General features: G+C 38.2%; 1 protein-coding gene across 1 annotated transcript in view; it reads right to left on the bottom strand.

Moving 5' to 3' along the window:
• Nucleotides 1–3,400: 3,400 nt before the first annotated feature.
• The window catches only part of HTR4 (5-hydroxytryptamine receptor 4), a 60,572-nt gene continuing 53,701 nt past the window's right edge, over nt 3,401–10,271 (bottom strand). The window contains exon 6 of the mRNA XM_074285154.1: nt 3,401–4,990. Within this exon, the coding sequence (XP_074141255.1) occupies nt 4,879–4,990 (112 nt within the window). The 3' untranslated portion in view covers nt 3,401–4,878. The remainder of the gene's footprint in view (nt 4,991–10,271) is intronic.

Genomic DNA, 10,271 nt, shown 5'->3' with positions numbered 1-10,271 from the left:
TCCTTCCCCTAATCCTAATTATTCCTTTGTCAAAGTGCTTGACTAGAGAATTGCCTGTGATCTTCTACAACCTGTTAGAGTCACATCACAGTGGTTCCCAAGGCCTCCTCTCATGTCAGCTTCCTGAAATATCACTGCTTGGTGCAGAAATCACAGGACAGTGAAAAACAAAGCTTATAGCTCTGGATTCTTGGAATTTGTTCTCTCTTCCTTAATTAGTATGTGATATCCTTGAGCAGAAAAACAATGTTGATTTTCCATTCATATCCCTAGTACTTAGCACAGTTCTTGACCCATAGGAAGTGCTTAATTAATGCTTTTTCTTTTATTCATCCTACTTGAATCACTTGGCAGGTAAGGGCTCCTATGGGGCTGAAACTATTTAAAAGTCTTATTAAAATTCTTAATGCAGCTCTCTAGAGAGATGCCAATTATCTTTTCAGGACAGGGCTTTCTTGACAATTACCTGCAAAAGGAGAGGCATTTGAATATTATAACATTGGTTGCTCCCTCCACTTCCCTTATTGGTATCCTAGAAACCCTGGCTTGGGCCAGAAATCTCTTTGGGAGGCAACAAACTGGGTCTTCCCTTCAATGTCTCTTCCATAGATTTTTCTCTTTCAAGATATTTTCCCCATTTGTCTCAGCAGAAGATCACTGACAAAAGAAGCCCTTAGACCATTTGTTGTGAGGTTCTTGTTCTCCCAATTTCATATTTCAAACCACTTTATCATCACCTTCTCTATTTCAATCTGATAAACAGGTGGTCTTTCACTTTATAACTACCAGTCCTTCTGCCTGTGTCCTTGATAACCTTCCCTCTCATCTTCTCTGATTGCGTACCCTGAGGTTATTTCCTCTTTCTCCCTAATATTCAACCTTTCCTTATCTACTAGCTCCTCACCTACTGGTGATACATGCCTGGATTTCTCTATCTTTAAAAATACCTTCATTTGATCCTATCAGTCCTTGAAGTTGGCATCCTGTATCTCTTCTTCCTTTCACATTTTCCAACACTAGCCGCCTCTATTTTCTCATTTCAATCTCTTCTTAAACCATTGCAACTTGGCTTATGACCTCATCACTCAGCTGAAAATTGCTCTCTTCAAGGTTACCAATTATTTCTTAATCGCCAAGTTCTTGGTTACCTTTTCTCAGTCCCCATGCATCCTGACTACTTCAGCATTTAATAGTGTTGCTCATTCCCTCCTCCTAAACTCTCTTGGTTTCTATGAACTTTGGTTTCTTTCTTGACCATATGAATAATTCTTTTCAGTCTCTTTTTTAAGATCTTTATTCTTGTCCCACCTCCTTTACATGACATTTTCTGTATATGTATACACACAGCCCCACACACACATACACACATACTCTTCTTTGGTAGTCCCATTAGCTTGCACAGGTTCCATAATCCTTTCTATATAAATGACTTACAGATGGATATATATATATATATATATATATATATATATATATATATATATATATATATATATCCAGATCTAATCTTTTCCTTAAATTTCAGTCCTACATAACTAATTGCTTATTGGATCTCTCCAACTAGATTTGCCAAATCTTAACATCAGTATTTATAATACTCATTTTTTTGTCCCATATTTTATCCCTCTTACCAACTTCTCTTTTCCAATAAGGATGCTACCATACCTCTACAGAGTTCATTATCTTTTGTCAGTTCTCCAATTCAGGCCCTTATTACCTCTCCTTAAGACTATTCTGATAGCTTTCTAGTTGGCTTCCTAATTTTTCCTTTCTTTCTCCAATCTAACTTCAACACAGCTGCCAAATTGATATTTTAAAACATTGCTCTAACCATGTCACTCTTTTGGTTCTAGGATAAAATCAAGTCTCCTCTAGATTTTAAAATCTTCGTCATATAGCACCAGGCTGAGTTCCTAACAAGGCTACATGATGTCTTTTTTCATGGACATCACGTTAGACTGTTTGGTGTTCCTCTTACATGATGTTCCATCTTTTGTATTCATATCATTTCACAGACTAACTACCATTCCTGGGTTGGGTCCTTTTCTTACACCTACCTCATAAAATCCCTAAGTTTCTTCAAAGCTCAGCTCATGTATCATTTGCTATAAATGACCAAAACCTTACCACAAAGAGAATCCATGAAGTGGCTCAGTAGATAGAGAGCTGAGCTTGGAGTCAGGAAAACCTGAATTCAAATACTTACTAGTTGTATGATTTGGGGCAACTCTATTAACCCCTTTAGGCTTCCATTTTCTCATCTATAAACAAGAATCATAATAACATCTATCCCTCTGGGATGTTTTGATAATCAAATGAGATAACATTTGTAAAGTGCTTTGCAAACCTTAACAGCACTATATAAATGTTAGTCATTATTATTCACCTAGAAATTTCTCTCTCTCTCTCTCTCTCTCTCTCTCTCTCTCTCTCTCTCTCTCTCTCTCTCTCTCACACACACACACACACACACACACACACACACACACACACACACACTGCTACTAATGAAGATTAGGACCTTTACAACTTAGAATCTTATAGATTTGTCTACAGGATCAAAAAGTAAAAAGGGACTTACTTGGAGTCACAGTCAGTAATCAGCAAAGAAAGGACTTGAATACAGGTCTTCCTTACTGCCTTCCATCTGCCAGGACTTGTAACTATTTCTCCCCCATCCTTTCCTTCTCTCCTTATACCGTCTCTCTCTCTTTCACACATACACACACACACATACATACACTCATACACACATATATGCCTATATAGATATATACATACATGTATAGGTATATATGTGTGTGGAGATATATGTATATATATATATGTATATATATAGAGAGTGTGTGTTTGTATTTACACACATATACATGTATAAGTGAACATATGTATGTGTGTATGTATGTATGTATTTAGTTTTCTGTGAAAACTCTTTTCTCCCTTGTTGAATGTGAGCTTGTTAAAGTTAAGAAATATTTTATTCTTCTCAGGACCTATCATATAGTAGGAGAATAATAAATACTTTCGAATTTAATTAAATTTTCTGATAGAAAGTTTAGCATTTCTGAAAAAAAAAAAAAAAAAAAAAAAAAGCTCATCCCTCTCCTGGAGAACTCCTGTTCTCAGGAAGTTTTTCCTTACATTAAGCTAAAATTTACTTTTTTAGTGACTTCAACAATTGCCTCTTGCTTCTGCCCTTTAAGGCTAAACAAAACAACTCTAATAAACCTTTCACATAATCATCCTTCAAATAGAAGTAGTGGTACAGAGGAAAGGGCTGTGGACTTGGATGCCAAAGACCTGGATTCAAAACATTTCTCTGATCCTTAGTAATTGAGTAACCTTTCAGCAAAGCCCTTGACCTTTAAAACCTCATTTTACTTAACTAAAGGGGGGGGGGAGTTGGAAAGAGAGAGATTAAGAGAGATTCAGAGACAAAGAAAGTTTAAACTAAAAGATTCATGCAATCCCTCCCATCTTCATCAATTCATTAATTGAGAATTATTTGAAGACATTTCCTTCTTATGTCTTTTCTTTTCCAGAAGAAAGGTCCTCAGTTCCTTTACCTGTCCTGGTTAGGTCTTCTCACCATCCTGGTTGTCTTACACTATGCATGTCAGTGCCTTTTTACTTCTGTATTTCCTCCCTTCCTCTCCCCCAATCTCCTCAACCCCATTTCTATCTCCACAACCAAACACAATAATAGTAACAGAAGGAGGAAGTATCATAATACAGTGGGAAGAGCCTTGTTTGAGAGTCAGGAGACTAGCTGTAACACTTCCTACCTGTGTGACCTCAGGTGAGGTACCTGGGCTTTAGTTTTCTCCTCTGTAAGATGAGGGAGTTGGATCAGATGGCCTCTGAGGATGCTTCCAGCTTTAGTTCTATGATCCTGTGAAAGGCAGCCACCATATGAATCAATGCATTGGACATTCTCTTTCCATCACTGGTCAGAAAGAGAAATCATGTCCATAATGCGGACATCTTAAGATCAAAGTCCAGAAGTCACATTTCCCCAAAGATTCAAGTTTAGGAGAGCCAAGGTATATCAGTTCCCTACCCATAGCAAGAAGAAGGGAAAAGAGAAAAACTCTCTCCTAGTTTCTTTATTTTGCCTTCGTGTGGCTACAGGAGAGAGACATATTAAAAAATAATCACAATAACTAGAGAAGCAAACAACAACAACAACAACAACAACAACAACAACCCCCCAAAAGCTACAAATTTTAAAAGCCAGAAAATACTATTGTAGAAGACCTGAGAGAAGAGAGACAATAGGTCTGTTTTCATGGACATCACAGAATAGCACAGAACTGAAAATCATGCATAACATTCGGATGATCTCTCATATTCTCCTGGGCATTGCCTTTGGACCAAAATTTAGACTATGGCTGCTCCTGAAAATTGAGTTCAAGTTGTCAATTCACAGTTCTAGCCAGAATCACTGCTCAGAATGCTTTCAGGGAGATGGAGTCAGCCTATGTCATTCTTGGAAGAAGTAAGCAGCCTCTGAAGATGGGCCCATCCTAAATTTTCCTCTGAAGTAGGAACCAGTGCATAACATTCTCATGAAATGGAATCTGTTAGTATCTTCCTCTGAAGAAGGAACCAGCAACCCAAAGTGTCCTTTGGTTCGGCTTTGGTTCACAACACAAACAACTGAGGTCTCAAGGGATGTTTAGTCAGCAGGTGTTTTTTGCCATAGGAAGTAAAGAAGGAGCAGAGCCCTTTTCTGGTATCTACCAGACCACAGGGAGTTTAGACTCCTTTCCGATGTCCTGGGATGCCTGTGCATTCGCGTCACATCGCCTCTTCACTTTTGGCAAGTGTCCAAACCCCAGGATTCCCCCAACAGTTCTGGGGGCTCCTGCTTCTTGGTCATCGGCTGTGACTCTCAGAACAGTGGGGCACCTTGATTGACTCTGGGGGATGGCTCGCCGCCAGATGCATTGTTTCATTAGAGCGGTGATGTTCTCTCTCTCTCTCTTCCCTTAAAAAACGTCAAAAACAATTTTTAAGGAAAGTAAAAAGCTCTTTCTCTCTCTCTCTCTCTCTCTCTCCCAGAAAAAGAAAAGCTATTACAAGCATAATAACAATCCCATCCTATTTGTATGATAATGAAAGCCTCATGATGATTATGCAAGCATTCCCAGTCCTAATAACTCTCATTTTCATAGCCCTTTAAGATAGCTAGTACAAACATTATTTCCATTTTTTCAGAAGAATAAACTAAGGTTCAGAGAATCTTGACCTAGGTCACAAGACACTTTACCGTTTACTTAACCAAGGGTTTTTATAGCTCATTGGAAACCTGGCAGTGCTATATATGAGGTAGGATGGGGATGGGGATTATTATTTTTACTTTGTCAAATGAGAACATTCCAGGGGGAGAGATGACTATTTGAAGGTCAAACAATATCACTACCAAAGCAGTGGGTCATGACTGAAGCCAGGTCTTCTGGCAGCAGATCCAGCATTCTTTGCATATAGTCACTGACCCTGATTAAGAATGAATACCCACATTTGGGGCTCTTTGAAAAGTTGTGTGACTTTTCCATACAGGACAGAGAATGGTATCCACTTCCTAGAATGATAGCATCTTAGAATTGGAAAAGACTTTAGAACATAGAACATAGATATTAAAGGTCATTTGTTCCAACTTTCTAAAGTGGACTATTCCTAGATCTCTTCCACTGATGGGACCTCTTACTAGCTCATTCTTGTTGGATGATAACTCCATCACACCCAGGGCTAGTGAAGTCTTTCTCCTCTTCCCATGAATTCCTCACCCTCAGGCCTGAATGAGGAAAGAAAATGCCAGAGATCTAAAGGCATCATCTAGCATTCCCTGAGCTCATAATTAATAAAGAGAGAGGGAAAGAGGAAGGCCAATTGTAGAATGAATTAAGGATTCTTCCCAAAGCTATTCTGTCTAGTCTATTTCTCCTCAGATTTCTAACTTGATAGGAGGATCTTTAGCTCACATGGTAGGATGCCCATATCCTAGTGGCTATTATAAAATATCTTACATAGCATCTTACCATCTTCAAGCTGAATGAGAATCATATAATCTTATCCTTCAAAGGATAGCTTGACCCATGGGGTCAAATTCAAATATAAGTAGGTGTCACTAATAAATAAATAGGGATCTCTACAGGGTATGTGTTGACTTCATTTTAAAATCTAGTGTTATTAGTGTTTTATTGTATTTTTATTTATTGTGTCAAAAACTTACCAGTAACATTTTAACCTAATTAGGAAACATGAAGGAATGACCTTTGACAATCCACACCTCAACAGAAAACCTCTTTAAAACATTCTCAACAAATAGTCGTCCAACCTCTACAGGAAAATTTTTGATGGTGAGGACCTTGCCATCTCTTGGGATGGTCTATTCCATTTTTGGACAGTTCTTCAGGACATGGCCTTTATGGTTACAAAGTACTTTATTTATATGACCTCATGACATTTCTCCTTCCCTCCCAACACTATGGGTAGGTACTATAGCTATTGAATTACAAAGTTAGAGAGTCACTGGCTTTTTTTTGAGCTATGATTTTATTGATATAGGGAACTCCCAAGAATTTCCCAAAGAGAGAAATCTTTTTGTCAATGCAGATTACCAATTTTTGTGCAATTTCCATCCTAGTGTCCTGATAAGCTCCAATTTGTCAAGGTAGAGCCTGAAATGTGGTGCCCAGAACTGGGATAATACTCTACATATGGCTATCACTTCTTGTGATTGTGGCTCTGTGACGAATCCCAGTGAGTCCCTGCCATATCCTGTGTGTAAACTTTTTTGCTGAAAACATGAGAATATGTTTGTAGTTATCTAAAGGTAGTATAGGAAGAGAGGGCCATCTTCCCCTCATTGATTAATAAGTTTCCTTTATTGCTGACCTGTGTGTGCCTTGGAAACCTGGCCAGTTCCATGAGAAAATGCAGTCATCCTAAAGGAATGAACAAATATTCTCCTTTGTAGGTCCCTGAAGATGGAGAACCCTGCACCTAGAAGGCAGCTTTATCTCAAAGAGTCATGTAACAAATGAGAATACTTAGCATAGTGCTTTCTTTGTTCTCAGCCTATAGAAAAACATTAATGGGAAAGGAGAATCTCCCCTGAAGGGAATGTACACCTTGTCTGAGATCTTCCCGAGAATCTGAATGGCTGTGACTAGGGATTCTCCCAGCCAAGAAACCCAGGTGTTGGTACTTCCTCAGAGTGGTGATGATGTATGTTACATTTCATTTGTTTCTTCTATCATCTTTACTGTTATGATGATCACTGTGTTTGTTGATTGTGCATTACTTTTATAAGTTTCCTCTATGTCTTGTTTGAATCAAGGTTCTAAGCAGTAATAAATACATTTGTACTTACCCTCTTTAAGTCTGTGCCTGTTGAATGCAAATTCCACATCTAGATTAACCTTATAATCTCTCCTTCTTTATGCCTTTGTCACTGTCATCTACTCTTAAGGTTTCACTTGCTTATAACTCACTGCTCCAAATCCATAATGGTGACAATAATTAACATTTATATCGTGCATTAAGGTATGTAAAGTTATCTATATATGCATTAAATGTAAATGTAAATTATATGTATGCAAAATCTCATTTGAGCCTCACAACATGTCTGTGCAGCAGATACTATATTACTCTCCTCATTTTACAAAGGAGGAAATTGGACCTAAGAAAATTTAAATGACTTGTCCAGGGACATTCAGGGAATAAATTTTGGAGGTCTGATTTGAACTCAGGTCTTTTTGATCCAACTCTCTCATTCCAACCAATATGCCAAACTTCCCTTTACCTTATCTATAAAATAAACTGTAGTAGGAAATGGTAATTCACTCTAGTATCTTTGCCAAGAAAACCACTAAAGAGGTTATGAAGTGTTAGATATGACTGAAACAACCATACAAAAAATCTAGCCAAACTCTAACCCCTCACTTTCCTCTGTCCTCTAATTCAACATGTCTCCAAATTAACTCAACATTTTCTCTCCAAAATAAACGTCAACATTTCCTTTGAAATGCATTGAGGATTCACTCCTTTTAATCTTCTAAATAGCCAGGACCCTAGTCCAGGTCCTCACTACCCCCTATCTGCCAAAGTATCTGATCTAGGGGTTCTTAACTTTTCAGATGGCGTGGGTTGCTTAGGATGTCTGGTGAAGCCTCTGAATATTTTCTCAGGATAATATTTAACTGCATAAAGCAAAATACATAAGATTACAAAAGAAATAATTTCTGTTAAAATGCAGTTATTATTATTACTTTTTAGACAAATTCTGGATTGAAAACTCCTGCTCTCAAAATCTTCCTCGCTTCAGCATTTCTCCTCTCAAATCCATCCTGCATATGGCTTCTCTGGACCAATCTTCCTTTCATACTTTTCCATCATGCTTTTGCACAAGAACACATAATCATCCCTTATATCAGTTCCTATGCCATGAATTCATTCCTCTATCTGCCACTCAAGGCTCTTCATAATCTATTCCTACTTAAGTTATATGAATTTACTGCTCAGGCCTCTCCAAAGTGAATTCTTTGCTCTTGTCTATGTGGGCTTCCTCTTGTAACCACTTTTTCATGACCTCAGTTCATGTAGCTTTTGGCTGCCTCTCTATCTGTCAAAGTACTACCACAAAGTACTACAAGGCTGGAGACTTCCTGCCTAGAATGTTGTTGAGAGGAGTTCTATTCAGGTAGAGGCTGGATCAGATGCTCTCTGAGGTCTCCTCAGCTCTAACTGGTGATCCTGTAGTTGGTCTTAACTTATTCTGCCTTCTCTAAGGAGCCAACATTGTGCTATGATCTCTTCACCTTCTGAATTCCTTTGTTATTTAGAATATATATTTTAGACTCATGTAATTTGTTTCATATGTGTAGGTTCCTAATGACATTATTTGCTTCTTGAGAGGAAGGGCTGAGACTTGTACTTCACCTTTATTCATTTGCCTTCTTCCTCTCCACCTGCCAAACTCTCTTGTCTTACCCTTCAGTGGCCACCTTAGATTTAGGCATAAAATAGGTGCTAAGTAATTACATAATAGGAGGTTAAATTTTAGAGCAAAAAAGGACCCTAGAGGCCATTTAGTCCAACACTCTCTATTTTACTGAGGAAGAAACTAAGGTTGAAAGGGGATACATGATTGGTCTGAAATCTCACAGGGAGAGCCAGGATTTGACTCCAAGCCTAGCAATTCCAGATTTAAAGTGCTTACACTATTCTATGCTTATTGTCTTTTGTCTTACTTGATTCTTCCTTGATTAAGTTTTCCTAGAGCCAATCTCAATTAGATTCAGAGAGAGGGAGACCATTAGTTCAGAAAGGGTCTTTCTTAAAATAAAGAACATGTAATGCTAGAGCTAGGGAAGGACTTCAAGATCATCTATTCCAGCCCTTGCATCTTATAGATTGGGAAGCCAAGTCTCTAAGAAAGCTACTTCTGTTTACAATTTGTTACAGGGCTAGAACAACAATTCAAGTTTTTTGATTTCCAGTCCAGTAAAGGGAGAGAGATGCAATTCATAAAATCATTCCTGAAACTTGCCAGATGAAGGCCAGGACTAGAAATAGATGTCATACAAAATACTGTGAAACACCACTAAGCTCATTCTTAGGGAACAATAGTCACTTGTAGAATCACAAATAATTGGCCTTGAAGGAACTCTTAAGAACCAGCAAGTCCAATCCTCATTATCATACACACGGGAAAACCAAGAGCCAGATGGAAAGTAACTTATCTAAAATTAAATGCAAGTTAATGATAGAACTAAGACTGAAGCTAAGCTCCCCTGACATCCTCTAGGGTAAGGGTGGGAATTTTTTTTTTTCTGTCAAGGGCCATTTGTATATTTATAACATCATTTAAAGGCCATACAAAATTATCAGTTTATAGAACTTAAGCAGTAGAAGATGAGGTACCTAGCTTTCAGTTCATCATTGTCCGTAGTTGCCTTAGCAAATGATTTTGCAGGCCTTAGATGGCCTATGGGCTGGACATTCCCCACTCTGTTCTAGGGACAGTATCTATCCCTCTTCTTCCTCTTTCTCTTCTTACCCCTTTGGTTGCCTTTTGGGATCAGGTTGCTCAATGAAGGTGATAAGAAATAGGCATCAGGAAAACAAAACCCAGTCAGTTTTAGTTGGGAATAGGTCACTTAGTCAAAATGGTATCAAGGCAAATAGATGTTCATTGCAATTCCACATACTGTGGCTGATGGATTTGCCCTGGGAAGAAATTGTGCCCTTTTTGTCTCTGGGAA

Source organism: Sminthopsis crassicaudata, chromosome 2 (assembly GCF_048593235.1).
Source record: "Sminthopsis crassicaudata isolate SCR6 chromosome 2, ASM4859323v1, whole genome shotgun sequence".
NCBI classification, from domain to species: domain Eukaryota; kingdom Metazoa; phylum Chordata; class Mammalia; order Dasyuromorphia; family Dasyuridae; genus Sminthopsis; species Sminthopsis crassicaudata.
Note: the sequence above shows the minus strand (reverse complement) of the source record. Positions and strands in the feature narration are given on the sequence as shown.